Here is a 19,641-nt window from a genome sequence, read left to right on the forward strand (position 1 = left end):
GCTGGGCCCGTAAGCCATGGCCGCTGAGTCTGCGCATCCGGAGCCTGTGCTCCGCAACGGGAGAGGCCACAACAGTGAGAGGCCCGCGTACCACAAAAAAAAAAAAGAAGAAAAAAGGACCTAAATGTTACAGCTAAAACTGTAACACTCTTAGAAGAAAACATAGGTGTAAATTTGTGTGACCTTGAATTAGGCAATGGTTTCTTAGGTGATACCTAAAGCATAAGCAAACAAAGAAAAAGTAGAAAAAAACAGATAAATCGGACTTGATGAAAATTAAAAACTTTTGTACTTCAAGGACACTGTATAAAAAGTTAAAAGACAACCCAGAGAATGAGAGCACATATTTGCAAATCAAATATCTGCTCAGCATATAGGATATAGAATATAAAAAGAAGTCTTACAACTCAAGAATAAAAAAGACAACCCAATTTTAAAATGAGAAAAGGATTTGAATATATATTTCTCCAAAGAAGATATACAAACAGCCAATAAGCACATGAAAAAATGTTCAACACTATTAGTCATTAATGAATTACAAATGGAAACCACAAGGAGACTCCACTTTACATTCACTAGGATGGCTATAATAAAAAAGATGGATAATAACAAGTGTTATGGAAAAAAAGAAATTGGATCCTCATATATTGCTGGTGGGAATGTAAAATGGTACAGCTACTTTGGAAAACAGTTTGGTAGTTCCACAAAAAGTTAAGCATAGAGTTAACACATGACTCAGTTATTCCATTCATTCATATATACCCAAGAGAACTGCAAACATATGTTCACATGAAAACTTGTACATAAACATTCACAGCAGCATTATTTATTACAGCCCAAAGGTGGAAACAATCCAGATGTCCATCAATGGATGAATGGATAAACAAAATGTAGTATTCATACTATAGAATATTGTTCAGCTGTAAAAAGGAATGAAGCACTGATACATGCTACAACATGGATGAACCTTGAAAAGATTATGCCAAGTGAAAGGAGCCAGTCTCAAAGGTCACATATTTTATGGTTCTGTTTACATGAAATATCCAGAATAGGTCAATCCATAGAGGCAGAAGTAAATTAGTGGTTGCCAGGGCTACGGGAATCACTACTAATAAGTACGGTATTTCTTTTTGGGGAGATGAAATTGTTCTAAATTTAGACAGCGGCATTGGTTGTACAACTTTGTGAAAACACCAAAAAACACTGATTGTATATACTTTAAAAGGATGAATTTTATCATGTATGAATTATAACTCAATAAAGTTGTTAATTAATAAAAATAAAAGGAAGCAGTTAGCACCACAAGTATACTTTCTAACTCATAACTTACATTTTCTGTGAGGCTCATGTTTTCTTTGCTTCACACTGTTCTCATTAAAGCCAGATTTGTGATGTTGAGTTACTTGACTTATTTCTTGAGGTAGAACTGCACCCTGAAAATTAAAATTCTTATAAATGATTTAAACAAACTCTTAATATTAAAACCACTTCTCTTCCTCAATGCTTAATAAATACTTTATTATTTTTATAAAAGTTATAGAGCTCACTAGAAAAAGATTTAAGGAATGCAGAAAAGTATACAGAATTTAAGAAAACCACTCAAATTCTACCTCCCCCAAAATAACCATTATTAACATTATGATCACCACTCCAGACGATTCTCTATGCATTGGTTAGATAGTAAGGTACACAGAAAACAATCATTTTACAAAAATGCTTTCAATAGAAAGAATTCAATCTAATTTTGTTTGAAGTTAATACAGAAACTAAAGATTAAACTTTAGGTGAATGTTTCTTCATAACAGAAATATCAGCCTCTAAAGATCCCTCTAGATTTGTTTCAAAATAATCCTATCTCTGGGGTATGTGGGGATAGGAAATGAATAGGTATCATGGAAGAAACAGAACTGGACATGTTCAAGGTAAAGGATGGGTACATGTAGATTTATTATACTATTTTCTTGACTTTGTTGTTTTAAAAATTTCCATTAGAGTTTTAAAAAATTCATCATTCCTGTCCCTATGTTATAAAAGTTGAGGATATTATTAGCCCTTTCACATCCTTTCTCCTAATACCTGGTTTTTATTAATTAATATTTATAATGTCAAGGTTTTCAAACGCTGGAAGACTATTACTACTACCAGATAGCAAGACTGATTATAAAGCTACTGTAATTGAGACAGTGCATGAATGGACAAAATTAGCAAAATGACATGAGTAAGTTTCATATAAAGATCACAGCAGATCCTTTTGCTTTCTGATAGGGAGAAGAGGCCTGAAGGCAAAAAGAGACAGATAACTTGCCACAGCTGAAGTGGGAAGGGGAAGCAGAAGTAGGGGCTGGAGATGTTCAATACAAATTAATCACTTTACAATGATTACACAATTTTGCTTTTGGTGGGCCCTATTTATTTTTTTCTGAGCACAGACGAATGAACACTGGGTACAAAGGCACATCGTGTCTTCATTGGCAGTGGACATGCTCCAAAAAATAGTTGTGATATGCACCAAAGTGTGAATGAAGGTCTCATGAGCTCATATGCACAAGAACATCTAGGGCTCTTTACTCTTTAAAAAAAAGGACCAAGAGATTTCCATCCACACAGCACAATGGCTGGTGGGGGATTCTGACTCTAAAGAAGGGAATTAGAACAGCAGGATCAATAAATTGGTGTGAATGAATACTGTGTGTCTATTATGTGCCAGGCATGGTTAAGATGTACTTTGCATCCATTATCTTAACATCATTATAATAATGCTATAATCATAAAAATGCTGCAGTATATTTTGATTCCATGTTATAGAGGAGTAAACTGAGGGTCAAAGTGATAATGTAATTGGTTACAGAACTAAATAGGAGAGCTGATATCTGAGCTGTCACTCTAAAACCCATGTTCACAGTACCATTTCAGAGAAAAAGTGCCCTAAGTTTAATTAGAAAGAAAATATCCTACTTTTAAGTATGCTTTTTTGAGTTATTCTGTTTGATGTCTACATAAAGCTATTTGTGTCAGTCACATTGTCATATTCTGCCAATAAAGACTTGAATGTTTTTTTAAAGACTTTAAAAAATATATAAATTTATTTATTTATTTTTGGCTGTGTTGGGTCTTTGTTGCTGGGTGTGGGCTTTCTCTAGTTGCGGCGAGCGGGGGCTACTCTTTGTTGCGGTGCGTGGGCTTCTCATTGCGGTGGCTTCTCTTGTGGTGGAGCATGGGCTCTAGGCGCGCGGGCTTCAGTAGTTGTGGCACACGGGCTCAGTAGTTGTGGCTTGCGGGCTCTAGAGCACAGGCTCAGTAGTTGTGGCGCACGGGCTTAGTTGCTCTGCGGCATGTGGGATCTTCCCAGACCAGGGCTCGAACCCGTGTCCCCTGCGTTGGCAGGTGGATTCTTAACCACTGCGCCACCAGAAGCCCTTAAAGACTTTTTGAAAGAGCAGTTTTAGGTTCACACCAATACTGAGAGGAAGGTACAGAGATTTCCCCTATACCTCCCACCCCACACATGCATAGCCTTCCCCATTATCAGCATCCCCACTGGAGTGGTGCATTTGTGACAACTGATGAACCTACAATGACATATAATCGTTACCCCAAGTCCTTATTTTACATTGGGTTCACTCTTGGTGTTATATATTCTATGGGTTTGGACAAATGTGTAACGACATGTATCCATCACTATAGTATCATACAGAGCATATTCAATGCTCTAAAAATCTTCTGTGCTCCACCAATTCATCTCTCCCATTCCCAATAATCCCTGGCAACCACTGATATTTTTACTGACTCTACAGTTTTGCCTTTTCCAGAAGCTTGAATACCTTTTTTTTTTAAAAAAAATCATGTCCTCTGTAATTTGCTTATCAGATGAATTCCAGGCTGCTTATTAAGGCTTCATGGATCTAAGTGTTATATGTGGTGGCTCATAATTCTTAGAATATACAGGAGATAAAACATGGGAGTGTTCAGCTGATATAAATAATGAAATAGCACCTAATAATAAGAGATGCATACAGAAGATTCTGAGGAAATATAATATCAAGTGTGGTGTTCCATCTCAAGGAAATTGGTGGTAATAGCTAGTAGACTTTTTGGCAGTGAGAGAGGAAAGGGCATCCTAAGTAGAAGGAACAATGCAAACACATAATCTGAAATGGAAATTACCTGTTTATGGGAAAGGGAAAGTTAGGAGACCAATCTGATTAGAACAGACCATTTTACCAAATAGTTGACATACTTTATATAAGAACTATGCAGAGCTGGATTATAGAAAGCCTAAATATTAGTTTGAGTTGAGGTTGAATTCCACTAGTATTAAACAGGAAGCCCTATACATTCTAGAGTATTTGAACAACACTATTTGAGGGCTGAAAAAGACCTCAGAGTTCATCTAAGTCCAAGCCTTAATTTTATACACGAGGCCACAGAAGCCCAGGGAAATCAGATTTGTGCAACTTGAGGCACAAAACCTGATTTCCTGATTCTGAGTCTAATCCCAGATTTATCTTCACTACACTGCCACAGGGCATAAACTGAGTTCAAAAGCAGGAGTCCTTATTAATTATTAGATACGTTGCTCAGTTATGCCATGATTGAGCAACACTGGTGAAAGGATCTTTAGGAAAGATTAGGTAGGAAGTACTATGTAAGAAGGACTATAAAGGAAAGACATAAGAAACAGGAAGCACAGAGAGGAGGTTAGTCTAGGGCTGGGATGACAATTTAAGGTCCAGTTGTAAAAACTGAAAAGGGGTAAAAAGATTTGGGGACTCAATGCAAAAAATATTAGAGAGAAGAAGCAAAAATTTTTGACTTCATGCTTTTCAGATTATATGCCTGAGTAAATGGTTGTGTTAGAAAACAAGGATAAGAGAAGAGGCTTTAGATGAGGTCAGTTGTGAGATATCTTGAAGTTGAGGTGATAGCGGAGCATCCATCTATACCTGTCTTCTAGAAAGTTGGAGATATTGGGTTAGATCTTGATTGAGAGGTTGGAATTAGAGACATAGATTAAGTGGTAATTAGCAGAGAAGTAAGACCCAAAGTCACTAGTCAAGGAATAAGGCAAAAGGGAAAAGAAAACTGTTGCGTTTTAGGGAACAGCCCCCAGTGAAAGGCTGGAAGAACAGAGGTTAACAAAGAACCTGAAGAAATAGGGAAAGGAAAGAGGAGAGACTCAGGGTAATGTTTTCTCTTAGAGCAAAACTCCTTGAAAGAATTACCCATATTTGCTGCCTCCAATTTCTCTCTTCCCCTTTTCTCTTAAACCCACTCAAATCAGTATTTCGCTCCTATCACTTAACTGAAACTGTTCTTGTCAAGGTTCCCAATGGCCTTTGTGTGCTAAATTCTGTGCATAGTCGATTCTCAGTTTTCATCTTAACTGATCCATCAGCAGCGTTTGACACAGCTGATTACTCTGTTCTCTCTGACATCTGTTCTTCACGTGGCATCTAGAAACCACCCTTCCCTGGTTTTCTTCCCGTCTCACCAGCCATTCCTTCTCAGTCTTGTTAGTTCCACCTAATCTCACTGACTCTTGAAGGATGGAATGCTCTAAGGCTAAGTTGTTGAACTTTTTGTCTATCTATCCACTTTCTTGGATATAGATAAAGAGATATAGATATATACACATATATGCACACACACATATGCACATATACACACATATATGTATATGTATATGTGTGGGTGAATATATACATGTATATAATGATTCCCAAATTTCTCTCTCCAGCCTGGACAACACTGATGACCTTCAGACTCAATGTCCAATTCTACATCTCCACTCAAATATCTAACTCCAATAACTCTTCTTAAATGTTTAGTATACATCTCAAACTTACCAAAATTGAACTCCTGATCTTCCCCCACAAACATACCAGATCTGCAGTCTTTCCCATCTCAGTTAATAGCCCCTCTATCCAGACCTTAAGAGTCACGTCCTTTAATACATTCTTTCTCTTTTACCCACATATCCAATTCATCATCAGCTGGAAATCCCTTCCAAATATGTTTAGAATTTGACCACTTTTCACAGGGTCCTACTACCCTGGTCCAAGTCAATATCAACTCTATCTTGATGATTTCAGTAGTCTCTGAACTAGTCTCTGTTTCCACCTTGGTTCCTCTACCTTCTATTCTCAAGATAGCAGGCAGAGTGATCCTATTAAAATATAAGTCAAATCATGTCACTCTGCTGTGCAAAACCCTCTGCTGATTCCCTATCTCACTGAGTAAAAGCCAATGTCCTTATAATGGTCCAGGAGGTCCTACATAGTATCAATCTCTTACCTCTCTAATTACATTTCCTACAACTCACCCTACTGATTCAGCCAAATGTTCTTCTCATCCTTGTGTATGCCAGGGATCACCACCCCCAACAGGGACTTTGACTTTGTCTTGAATACTCTCCCCTCAGGTATCTGTATATCCACTCCTCATTTCGTTCAAATCTTTGCTCACATGTTACCTGAACATTCCACTTAAAACTGCAGGGCATTTCCCTGGTGGCGCAGTGGTTAAGACTCCACACTCCCAACGCAGGGGGCCTGGTTTCGATCCCTGGTCAGGGAACTAGATCCCACATGCATGCTGCAACTTAGAGTTCGCATGCCACAACTAAGGAGTCCGTGCGCCGCAACTAAGAAGCCAGTAAGTCGCAACTAAGGAGCCCGTGAGCTGCCACTAAGGAACCTGCCTGCTGCAACTCAGAAGCCCACGTGCCACAACTAAGGAGCTGATGAGCCACAACTAAGTAGCCTGCCTGCTGCAACCAAGACCCAGCACAACCAAAAAAAACCCCCCAAAAACCCAAAACCAGAAAACAAACAAATCAACAAAGCAAAAAAACAAAAACAAAAAACCCCCTAAAAAACCAACAAGAAAACAAAAACCCTGCAAAACCTTGTCTTCCCCCTCCCCAAAATTCCGTATCCTGCTTCCCTGCAATTTTTCTCAAACTTATATTATCATCTAATATACCTTTTTTTTTTTTTTGGTCTTATTTATTGTCCTGTCCTCCCTACAGTACTAACTGTATGAGAGCCAGGATTTTTGTTTTGTTTGCAGCTATATTCTCAGTGCATAGAACAATGCCTGGCACATGGTAGGCACTTAATAAATACATGTTGAATGAATGAATGATAAAAAAGCACTCTTGAGGAATTAGCCGTATTAAATAAATAAGAGGAAAAGAGGGTTTAAAAATCTGGTTATGGATTACGTTTATGTAGAAAGATTTATGAATGATCTAAGGAAAACTTAAAATAGCATATTGGCAGAAGTGACCTGTGTGTTGTAACTCTCACTTTTTTTTTTTTTACTTTGTTTAGATTATTTTTCCCACTTTATTATTATTTATTTAAAAAGAAGTACAGTTGACTTACAGTGTTGTTGCCACTCTCACTTTTTATGTTTACTTTACGAACATTCCCTTTGCTATTTTCCCCTCCCTAGCACTGATGATACCACCATCACGGGAGGACATTAGAATAAATTAGGCCCTCATGGTGCAGGCTACTGGTTTATAAACCTGAGAGGACATTCCTTTTTGACCTAAGCTGAGAAGTTAGGTTAGTAATTAGCAAAAAATGTAGTAGGAATTCATTCCTATTCTTTTTCCTTTTTTTTGGGTGCCTGAGTCTACTCTTTTAGCAGAATTTCTTTCCTCTTCTTAAACTCTATCAAGGAATGTGAATTTGCTCATTCACATTTAAGACAACCAACTGCCAGCATAAACCTATACATTCAAGTGGAAGTGAATAAGTTAATGAGTGCCATTAAAGCCTCTATTAAAAAGAAAAATTGTCTACATTCTTATTCATTAGTTCAAAAACACATGTAGCCTAAGAAACTATGAAAATTCAAGATCAAAGTGTTATTTCTATTTTATGAGATTTCAGGAGGAAAATTAATCACTGCATACCTAAAATAGAAATAAAAATTAAATATAAAAAAATTAAATGTCCATCAAGCAAGGTATACTAACCTTCTCTTGTAGAGGTGGCTGAAAGTGTTGAACCTTTCCAGATCCCTGTAAGGATTGCCAAATGTTGCAAAATTCATCATCATCTTTAGCAGGTACCTGGGAAAGTACAAAAAACTTCTTAAGGAAAACTGAAACATGAAAAAATAAAGATTCAGACTAAAAATCAAATAATTTATTTATTAAAGCTATTTAGCAGTAGACAGGATATTTAAATTTCATTATCTGTGATCTCAGTTCGTTTTTTTCTGGAGCTCAGTATAGTAACCATAAAAGTATACTGCTGGAGTGAAAATGTTCTTCTACAGATGTAATTGGTTATTAAAAAATATTTAAAGCATAACAAATGCTATAAAAGATTATACTGAATCAATATCCCACCAAAAGATTTTTTTTTGGTTTTCAAGTGTACTGGCATATTATCTTATTCAAGCTAACGTTTAATAATATTTATTTAAAAATTTTTTGGGACTTCCCTGGTGGTGCAGTGGTTAAGAATCCACCTCCAATGCAGGGGACACAGGTTCGATCCCTGGTCCAGGAAGATCCCACATGCCGCGGAGCAACCAAACCCGCGCACCACAACTACTGAGCCTGTGCTCTAGAGCCCATGCACCGCAACTACTGAGCCCACGCACCCCAACTACTGAAGCCCGCATGCTCTAGGGCCCGTGTGCTGTAACTACTGAAACCTGTGCACCTAGAGTCAGTGCTCCGCAACAAGAAAAGCCACTGCAATGAGAAGGCTGCACACCACAACAAAGTAGCCCCCGCTCGCTGCAACTAGAGAAAGCCTGCGTGCAGCAACGAAGACCCAATGCAGCCAAAGATAAATAAAATTTAAAAAAAATTAAAAATTTTTTTACCTTACACAAAAATAATCTGATTAAAAAAATCAGCTATTACTTATGGAGAACTGATTTCATGCAAATTAAAAATCTAGAAAAATATGCACCAAAATTTGACAGTGGTTACCTATGAGATTTGAGAGGATTTTTGCTTGTTTCCTTTGTTATCATCTACTTATCTGTTTTCTAATTAGTCTATAATAAACATGTGCTATTTGGGTTAAAAAGTTTGGTTAAATGTAAAATAGATAGCTAGTGGGAAGCAGCTGCATAGCACAAGGAGATCAGCTCGGTGCTTTGTGATGGGGTGGGATAGGGAGGGTGGGAGGGAGACTCAAGAGGGAGGGGATATGGCGATATATGTATACGTATAGCTGATTCACTTTGTTATACAGCAGCAACTAACACAACAATGTAAAGCAATTATACTCCAATAAAGATGTTTAAAAACAAAACAAAACACACAAAACAAAAAGTTTGGTTAAAATTTGGGGCCATGGAATTAAATAAAGTTAAGTATCTCACACAAAACAATTCAAGTTTTGCCCTCAGGAAGATGAAATAAAGGAAATCACCCATGAGTTATATGGTGGGAATTTGAAAATTGCTTTTGATAAATATGATATAGTCCTCTCCCTTACCTTTCAAATTAATGTCATTTTGTAGGAGATAATATAAGACATTTGGGTGATATAAGACAAAATAAGTGTTAGTCTACCAAGTAAATATATAAAGAGAAAACAGATATTTTCAAGATCATTATTTAAATAAAAGTCTTACTTGAGTAGGAACAAAAAGTGATTGAGGGGAATGGTTCAGACCTCCCAAATGCCCAGATGAAATTGATGAACTTGTGCTATAGTGATTCACAGCTGGCTGTGGCTTCACAATGGCTGTCAACTTCTGATTTCCTGTTTCAGAGCGACTCCCATGAGAAAGGTTCACCAAGGCACTTGTTGGCAGCCGATAACCTCTACCAGGTGAGCACCTAAAAGTAAAAAGTTTTATCAGGGTCAGAGAAAATTAATACTAAAGGGAGCTAAAAGAATCAAATAATTTTGGGGTGCACAGTCCGTAATCCGAATTAAGAAATATTACTTTTAAATTCAGTAGAGGCACTTGAAATCATAGAAAGATCTTAATTTATAAGATTTCTGAAAAGTTTCTGAATAGAGTATTCAGTGCTACTAAGTGGGGGAAAACATGTTCTAGAGGTATAGTTGTGTGTGTGTGTTAGTTAGTCCTCAGAAGGCTTGCAACATAATAGCTGAGTTAACCAAAAATTCATGAATTAAATGTCAAACTTCTTTAAAAGGTTATGAAGCTACCCTGTGTGGAGCTAGTGTGGCTCTACCTATGCAACAGGGCAAATGTTAGCTTTGATCACTCTTGTCTCCTGATCAATTGTTGAGTCCAGCTCTTTTTATCCTCATCTTCCCATCTTAATGTTCCAGAACTGGGAAGGCTAAGAGACAAGTATTTGTGATTTCCTTCCTTCCTGGCCTTGATAAAAGTGTTTAGATATTAAAATAAGCCTTCTCTGGTCAAAAGTTTTCAACTCTATCACCTCTTTAGAAAGTAATTTTCTTATATTCTGAGATCATGGGGAAGTAGAATTCTTTCCTGAGAAATCTTTGTAAGATTTCTAGAAAATATTTTTGTGAGAACTATAGTTTAAGCTTCTGCATTATAGAAATGAATATATTGCAGGCATGTAATCTTTTACACAGCTCTCAGTCAGTCAAGAAATCCAGTGTCTCTACCTAGGAGAGGAAAAAAAAAACCCTGAGAAAAAAGTTAATCATCTTAAAAATATATTTCAAAGTCATTTTGCCTAAAGTTATTGGTAATCAAACATTTTCATGAAAAATAAAATCAGATATGGGACCCAGACCCTGCTGCTGCATTTAAGAGTGCAGACAGTAAAGTCTTTGGGTAATAGGCACATTCAAGTTGCAAAACAATAATAGTATTCTGAATGTGATCACTCCTTGTAAGGACTGAAGATTGTGATTTTATGCAAATAAGCTAAATAAGAGTAATTAATTTTTTATTTTAATTACCACTAATCAAAACAGAGGGGAAAAAGAAACTAAGCTAACTTCAGTTCAGTTTTCCAGTTGGTGTTTAGAAGGGAGAAAGGAAAACTGGAAAGGATTTCATTTAACCCTCACAATCACCTAGTGAAGTGCACATCTTCATTATAGATGAGGAAATTGAGGGTCAGAATGCTTTTAACTAACCTACCTAAGGTAACACAAAGGTTAAGTGAAGGAGCCCCCACTTTCTAATATTCCACGGCACCTCTCATTCTAACAGGATCTTTTTCCTATAACTTTAAACTTTCTTTCTATAATGCTCCCCAAAATAGACTTGAACAAGTCTCTGCCATGTTAAATTAAAAACAAACAATCCAATCCTCTTCCTTTAAACCTCCTCACCTCCAGTTATCTTTTCTCTCCTTCATGGTCAAACTTCTCAAGGGTCAGCTCAGTTTCTTGCCTCCCTTGTTACACCTGCCATTCACTCCTCAAACCAACCCAATCTAGCTTGAGCACCCATAACTCCACCAAAACAAATGACAAAGACTTAAAATGTCACTCAATTCAAAGAACGTTTCTATTCCTCAAGTTATTTAACCATAAAAAAATGCAAATCTGATCATGTCACATTTCTGATTTTGATGGCTTCACATTGCTTTAATGATAACGACCAAGATACCAAGATCCTTAGCATGTCCTGAAAGTGGCTTACCAGTTCCTGCACAGTGTGGTCCTTGCTCTTCTCCCTTACTCTCATCTTACACAGTTGCTGAAGTTGACACACCTGCATTCTTTTAGTTTTTAAATGAGTGAAAATGTCCTCTGTTGCATATGCTATTCTTTCTTCCTGACCACTTGTCACTCTTCCTCCAGTTACCTATTCTTCATGTCCCATTTTAAACGTCACTGCTTAAAGAGAGCCTTTCTAGAACTCTCAGGACAGATCACACTCTTATAGACACCTGAAATACTTCTTCCCAGCACTTGTCACATTTTAATTAAAAAAGTAATATTGCAGTAAGTTAATTATTGGGTTGGCCAAAAAGTTCGTTCGGGTTTTTCATAAGATGGTACCAAAAACCTGAACGAACTTTTTGGCCAACCCAATGTATCCCCCCTACTACAATGAAAGCTCCATGAGGGTAGAAACCATGTCTGTCTTATTCACTGTTACACCCCTGGTAGCAAGTATGATGTCTTGTACATACTAGGAACTGAAATTGTGGACAAATAAACAAGTAATGTAGTTATTGGCCACATGGGCATATTTACAAAGTGTAATTATCATCTGGAAATACAAACCTTATTGTTAAACCTCCAGGAAATTCTTCATCAAATAACACTTCAAATAGTACATCAGCTTCTCTATTAGCTGTTTAAAAAAGAGAGAGATGGAAAAATCATACGATAAAAGAAAAATCAGCATGTAAGTTTTTGGGGTATAAGAAGCATTACAACTATCAATACAGAGAGTGAATGAAAAGAAAATAAGCTCACAGATTACCTTACTGGTATTAACTTAAAGTAAAATAATACTATTTTAAATTAGATGCTGTGAGAATTAATTATATTTTTCTCTCTGTTTTGGTGTATGTTGGAAATTATTCATAAAAAGAGAGTTAATAAAAGAAATAACTTTGGAATTTGCAGTTTAGAAGGTCTTAAAATCAGACAAAGGAAATGAAGATTTGAAGACATGGCAGTAATGAAAGGAACGGAATGGAGAGAATGGATATACTACTAGATAGAACTGGCAGGAGTTTGTGACCTGTGTAGACAAAAAGAACAGAGATGTCAAAGATTACTCCAAAGTTCTGGCTGAGATGACTTGGTAGATAATGGATGCCATGACTGAGACATGAGACACCTGAGAAAGACTGTGGTGCAATAAACATAAGGAGGAACAGAAAAGAATAAACTTTAGCAGAGAGGATGATGGGATATAACTGGAAAGTTTAAATTTACTAAAATGCCAAGATAAAGTGAAATAATTAGCTACAATAATATTTGAATTCTAAGCCCAAATTAATAATAGAGTCTATCACATAACTTCAGAATTGACTCTCTCTCTCTCTCCTTCTCTCCCCATCTCTATCCCCACCCCTTTCCAAGCTATTGGTCCTGTTTCTCGGGAGAACGCTAATACCATACCTGATACTACGTTAGGGGCTGGGGGATGTTTCCCTCATTCTTGGTCCCTCATTGCCCAAACGAAACCAGGCCTGCAGAGCTTACTCATTCTCCCCCATCTGGCTGTACCTTTCACCTGACACTTTTACCTAAAATCTAAACCCAAGAAAGTGGGGCTCAATGGGAGGCAGGAGTTTCTCCTCTGAAGGCTTAAGGTCCACGTTCTAAGTTCCTGTTTCCCGTCTGAGGGAGGAGCCACTTACTCAAAAGATTATTGACAAGAGGATTGCTCACCCCCTTTAGTGGAGATGACAACGGAGATGAGGTATCAGCTGAAGGCAGTAAGACAAATATTTCCCTTTATATTCCATGTCCATGGCAGACATGGTTAATCAATGACAGAGCTTTCCCCACTCAGAGTAGGTGTAGCTTTAAAATTTTTGTCAAGACAAAATTCCAAGTCGTCACTACTACTGATAGGGGTTGTCAGAAGAAAGGAAACTTCTATGTTATCAGGGTCCTAAGGCTTTTTCAGGACAATCTAATTAGAGTACAATCCAATAAGCTCAACATTTGAACTGCCAATGCCTGAGGCTGAACAGATAGCAGCAGGAGGGTTGCTTCGCTGCACCTATCTGACCCTTACCATACTCAGCCTGGGCTTAACCTACTTACCCTTCCCGCCTCCATTTTCAGCACCAGAAATGTATCCAAAAAAATTCAAAGAAAAATCAGGGAAGAAAATTCTCTTTTTAGAGGCAGACCCCAAGAAGATGTGCAAATGTGGAGAACCATTGCTTAAAGTTAGAAAAGAATCAGGGCAAAGAGTTCAAATCCCAGCTCTGCCACTTATTTGTGTAAATTCGGGCAAGTCACTTAAACTCTTAGGTGAGGAAATAATATCTCCCTCTCAGGTGGTTGGGAGGGTTAAATGCAAAATGTAAAAGTGCCGGGCACACTGTTGGCAATAAATGAGCAGCTCTCTTAGGCTCACGGCCTGTCTGCTCTTCCTTCTTTCTGGCAGTGAGACCAAGGTTGAGTGCCTGGGATATGGAAGGACAGTGCTGCCAGCGCTCTGACCTCTAGGTACCTGATGTGCTGCTTCATGTTGGATTGACTTTTTTTTTGAATCTATGTTGCAAAGCTAGGCATCCCTTTGAGGCATTTTTAGATCCTTAGCTAATTCTTCCCTTTTCTTTCCATACTCTCATTTTTCTTTCTTTTTTTTTTTTGTAAAAAACACATAATATAAAATTTATCATTGTAACCCTTTTTAAATGTATAGTATTGTAGTGTTAACTATATGCACATTGTTGTACAACAGATTGATAGGTTTATTTTACATACAATATCTAGTTGTATTCATAAAATTCAAATAAATATGCAAATCTTTTAACCACAAATAAGCTGATGCATCATGTTTGTTTATATCTCCACAGATATCAAGAGATTACAATGACAATTAAGGTAAAGGCCTGAACAAGGTTAGATGAAGCCCGATGAAATGTTTCTCTTAGTTTCATGAAAACACATGTATGTATTCTCACCAAGGTTTTAGATAATTTTAATGTGCTATACATAAGCTACCAAATTTTCAGCAGCCGTTCGTCAACTTCCCCACGTTTTAAATCACTTCCCAGATGATTACACAAGATAGAGAAGAAGAATTTTCTCTGAAACCTAAAGCTGGAAAAAACTTAACTAAAACATAAAAGGATTTAGTGTTTTTCCTGATTTATAGTTGCTTTCTGCTTACATATAAGACACACAAGTTTGTGTTTCACTCTACAATATAAATGCAGTTGGAGACACGTCAAATATTGAGTTATTACCCCCTTTAATTCCTATGATGGTGCCCCGAAGGCCAACTGGAACGGAAAAGTTCTCTCTCACATTTACAACTCGGTCAAAGAGACGAAATTCTGCATCCCGATCAGGAATGACTCCATGTTGCTGTTCTAAAGGCTGAAGAGAAGAAAGATTTAATTATTATTATTAACTCTAATTTTAAGAAGTTTTTCTACTAATGTATTGAAAACATTTTGTTCCTTCTATACTTTCAAAGCAAAAACAACAACTTTGAATTCTCTGACAGGAAACTTACTCTGTATAGCAAATGGGGCTTCACTGTCACTCGAACCTTCTTATTATTCTTTCTTTGCTGAGGAAAGAAGAATTTGAAAATATTTTTAAAATATTAAAATTTAAAATTATTATTCAGTATTTGGACATGACTGAATATTAAAAAGCCAAAAGGAATGAGTAATTTTAAGATTTCTGAATTTCTTTAGATGCAAGCAAGGATGAATAAATAAATTCTTACATTTTTTAAAGTAAAAATGTTTTGTTGATATATAAGACATATAGAAAAATGCAAACTTATAAGTATAAAATCTGATGAATTTTTATAGTATGAGCATACCTATGTATATCCACACTCAGTTCAAGAAACAGAACACTACTAAGCACAACATAAAAGACCCTGAAAAAAGAAATTAAAACTAGGGAACCCTTGTATTGTCTTCCAGTTACCACCCCTCCCCAATGTAACCTTATTTCTAACACTAAAGATTATACTTGTCAGTTTTGAACTTTACATAAATGCTATCCTATTCAAATGCTTTTTTATCCTAAGAAGAATTGTATATAATGGTCAATAAAGGTTAATAGTAAAGGAAAAACAGGTATGAAGTATTGATCTATGTCAATACTTTGGGTTTTGTGGCTACTTATAAAAATTAAGGTAACATTCATACAAAGTCTTTGCTTTTGGAAACTGGCTTTGGTGTTTAAATTTTTGACTATCTAAAAATGCTGGAAGAAGAGTTTTCTCCTCTATTCGCTACTTGTTAATTCTGTGACCTCACACTTAAGCACCAGCTTCCTTCAATCTGTAAGATGGAAATAATATTACCTGTTCTACCTAATAAAAATGTGAGAATAGGAGTCAAGATGGCAGTGTGCGAAGATGCCAAGTTAGCATCGCCCCACAACTAGGGTGCCTGCTGGCCGCTGGTGGGGGACCCTGACGCCCAAGGAGATGGCAGGAACCCCCAAATGAACCGGTAGGACATGGGGGAACTCAGGGGCGAGGAGAAGTGGAGGCCTGAAAGGATTGGCGCCCCTGAGGCCAGGGAGATCAGGAGAGGCAGGCCGGAGGGGCCCTCCAGGAGGAGAGGGAAAGGAGCAGAGGGCGATGGCCCGGCCCACTCTGGCCCAGGGAGCCTGCTGAGCTCCCAGGCCGGTAGCCCCCCCAACCAATGCCTCCTTCAGGCCACGTGGGTCCTAGAGGCATAGGAGGGAGCCGGGGAGATGAGGATAGGCAGGTGGGAGGGGCCCTCTGGGAGTAGTGGGAGGGGAGCAGAGGGAGTTTGCCCCTCCCACTAAGGCTCAGGGAGCCTGCTGGGCTCCCAGGCGAGGCCCCTGCCCTCTGAGACCAGGGGTGGGGGGCACGCCTGGGCCCCTCCTGTTCCTTTGAGCCTAAGCCCCACCACCCACCCCACATAGCCCTGAGGGCCTTTTCCGGCTCTGTGGGTCCTGAGCACAGGCCCCACCCACCACCCAAATCTTGCCCTTGCTTAGGCCCCGCCCTCCACAGCCAAGGCCTCCACCCCCGCCTTTTTTTCCCCACTCTTTTCCTCTGCCTCCTCTTTACAATTGTACTGTTGTACCTTCCAGTTGTTGATTCATCTATATTTTTATTTTTGTATTCTTTCTAACATATCTGTTAGCTTCCTAGTCTAATTTTATCTTTTACTTTGTTATTTTTCTCTCTCTCTTTTTTTCTTGCCACCCCATTTAGATTTTGGGATCTTGGTTCACTAGCTGGGGGTCGGGCTGAAGCTCCTGTGGTGGGAGTTCCGTGATGGAACCACTGGACTAACAGAGAACCTCAGACCCCAGGGAATATTCATTGGAGTGAGGTCTCATGAGTTCCTCATCTCAGCACCAAGACCCAGCTCTACACAACAGCCTACAAACTCCAGTGTTGGAAGCCTCAGGCCAAACAACCAGTAAGACAGGAACACACTCCCGCTCATTAAAAAAAAAAAAAAAAAAGAGAGAGAAGGCAAAAACATATGTCACAGACGAAAGAGCAAGGCAAAAACCTACAAGACCAAATAAATGAAGAGGGAATAGGCAATCTACCTGAAAAAGAATTCAGAGTAATGATAGTAAAGATGATCCAGAATCCCAGAATCAGAATGGAGGCATGGATTGAGAAAATACAAGAAATGTTTAACAAAGATATAGAAGAACTAAAGAACAAACAAACAGAGATGAATAACACAATAAATGAAATGAAACATACACTAGAAGGAATCAGTAACAGAATAACTGAGACAGAAGAACAAATAGGTGAGCTGGAAGACAAAATGGTGGAAATAACTGCCGAGGAGCAGAATAAAGAAAAAAGAATGAAAAGAATTGAAGACAATCTCAGAAACCTCTGGAACAACACTAAATTCACCAACGATCTAATTATAGGGGTCCCAGAAGAAGAAGAGAAAAAGAAAGGGTCTGAGAAAATATTTGAAGAGATTATAGTCGAAGACTTCCCTAACGTGGGAAAGGAAACAGTCACCCAAGTCCAGGAAGCAAAGAGAATTTCATACAGGATAAACCCTAGGAAAAACACACCAAGACACATACATATTAATCAAACTAACAAAAATTAAATTCAAAGAAAAAATATTAAAAGCAGCAAGGGAAAAACAAAAAATAACATAAAAAGGAATTCCCATAAGGTTATCAGCTGATTTTTCAGCAGAAACTCTGCAGGCCAGAAGGGAGTGGCAGGATATACTTAAAGTGATGAAAGAGAAAAACCTACAACCAAGATTACTCTACCCAGCAAGAATCTCATTCAGATTCGATGGAGAAATCAAAAGCTTTTCAGACAAACAAAAGCTAAGAGAATTCAGCACCACCCAACCAGCTTTACAACAAATGCTAAAGAAACTTCTCTAGGTAGAAAATAAAAGAGAAGAAAAAGACCCACAAAAACAAACCCAAAACAATTAAGAAAATGGTAATAGGAACATACATATTGATAATAAGCTTGAATGTAAATGGATTAAATGCCCCAACCAAAAGACACAGACTGGCTGAACAGATACCAAAACAAGACCCATATATATGCTGTCTACAAGAGACCCACTTCAGACCGAGGGACACATAGAGACTGAAAGTGAAGGGATGGAAAAAGATATCCATGCAAATGGAAATCAAAAGACAGTTGGAGTAGCAATACTTGTGTCTGATAAAACAGACTTTAAAATAAAGACTGTTACAAGAGATAAGGAGGGACACTACATAATGATCAAAGAATCAATCCAAGAAGAAGATATAACAATTATAAATGTTTATGGGGCTTCCCTGGTGGCACAGTGGTTAAGAATCTGCCTGCCAATGCAGGCGACACGGGTTAGAGCCCTGGTCCGGGAAGATTCCACATGCCGCGGAGCAACTAAGCCCATGCGCCACAAGTACTGAGCCTGCACTCTAGAGCCTGCGAGCCACAACTACTGAGCCCGCAAGCCTAGAGCCTGTGCTCCACAGCAAGAGAAGCCACTGTAATGAGATGCCCATGCACCACAACAAAGAGTAGCACTCGCTCGCTGCAACTAGAGTAAGCCCGCTAACAGCAACGAAGACCCAACGCAGCCAAAAATAAAATAAAATAAAATAAAGTAAAAAAAAATGTTTCTGCATCCAACATAGCAGCACCTCAATACATAAGGCAAATGCTAACAAGCACAAAAGGAGAAATCGACAGTAACACAACAGTATGGGACTTTAACACCCCACTTAACGCTAGTGGAAAGATCATCCAAACAGAAAATAAATAAGGAAACACAAGCTTTCAATAACACAATAGACCAGGTAGATTTAATTGATATTTATAGAACATTCCAACCAAAAGTGGCAGAATACACTTTCTTCTCAAGTGCACATGGAACATTCTCCAGGACAGATCACATCTTGGGTCACAGATCAAGTCCCAGAAAATTTAAGAAAATTGAAATCGTATCAAGCATCTTTTCTGACCACAACGTTATGAGACTGGAAATCAATTACAGGAAAAAAACTGTAAAAAACACAGATACATGGAGGCTAAACAGTGCACTACTAAATAACCAAGAGATCACTGAAGAAATCAAAGAAGAAATAAAAAACTACATAGAAACAAATGACAACGAAAACACGACGACCCAAAACCTATGGGATGCAGCAAAAGCAGTTCTAAGAGGGAAGTTTATAGCAATTCAATCTCACCTCAAGAAACAAAAATCTCAAATAAACAATCTAACCTTACACTGAAAACAATTACAGAAAGAAGAATAAAGAAAACCCAAAGTCAGTAGAAGGAAAGAAATCATAAAAATCAGAGCAGAAATAAATAGAAATGAAGAAAACAATAGCAAAGGTCAATAAAACTAAAAGTTGGTTCTTTGAGAAGATAAACAAAATTGATAAACCCTTAGCCAGACTCATCAAGAAAAAAAGGGAGAGGATACAAATCAGTAAAATTAGAAATGCAAAAGGAGAAATCAAAACTGACACTGCAGAAATACAAAGGATTACAAGAGACTACTACAAACAACTATATGCCAATAAAATGGACAACCAC

At 37.9% G+C, this 19,641-nt stretch overlaps 1 protein-coding gene across 2 annotated transcripts in view; it reads right to left on the reverse strand.

Moving 5' to 3' along the window:
• XRN1 (5'-3' exoribonuclease 1) overlaps positions 1-19,641 on the reverse strand; it is a gene marked incomplete at its 5' end in the record, with an annotated part of 94,932 nt that overhangs the window by 12,131 nt on the left and 63,160 nt on the right. For both annotated transcript variants that reach the window (XM_079704674.1, XM_079704675.1), the window contains 6 exons: positions 1,331-1,433; positions 7,991-8,086; positions 9,616-9,823; positions 12,180-12,249; positions 14,840-14,972; positions 15,112-15,168. In XM_079704674.1, coding sequence (XP_079560800.1) covers positions 1,331-1,433; positions 7,991-8,086; positions 9,616-9,823; positions 12,180-12,249; positions 14,840-14,972; positions 15,112-15,168 — 667 coding nt within the window. The remainder of the gene's footprint in view (positions 1-1,330; positions 1,434-7,990; positions 8,087-9,615; positions 9,824-12,179; positions 12,250-14,839; positions 14,973-15,111; positions 15,169-19,641) is intronic.

This window comes from Hyperoodon ampullatus (genome assembly GCF_949752795.1).
Source record: "Hyperoodon ampullatus genome assembly, chromosome: 5".
NCBI lineage: Eukaryota > Metazoa > Chordata > Mammalia > Artiodactyla > Ziphiidae > Hyperoodon > Hyperoodon ampullatus.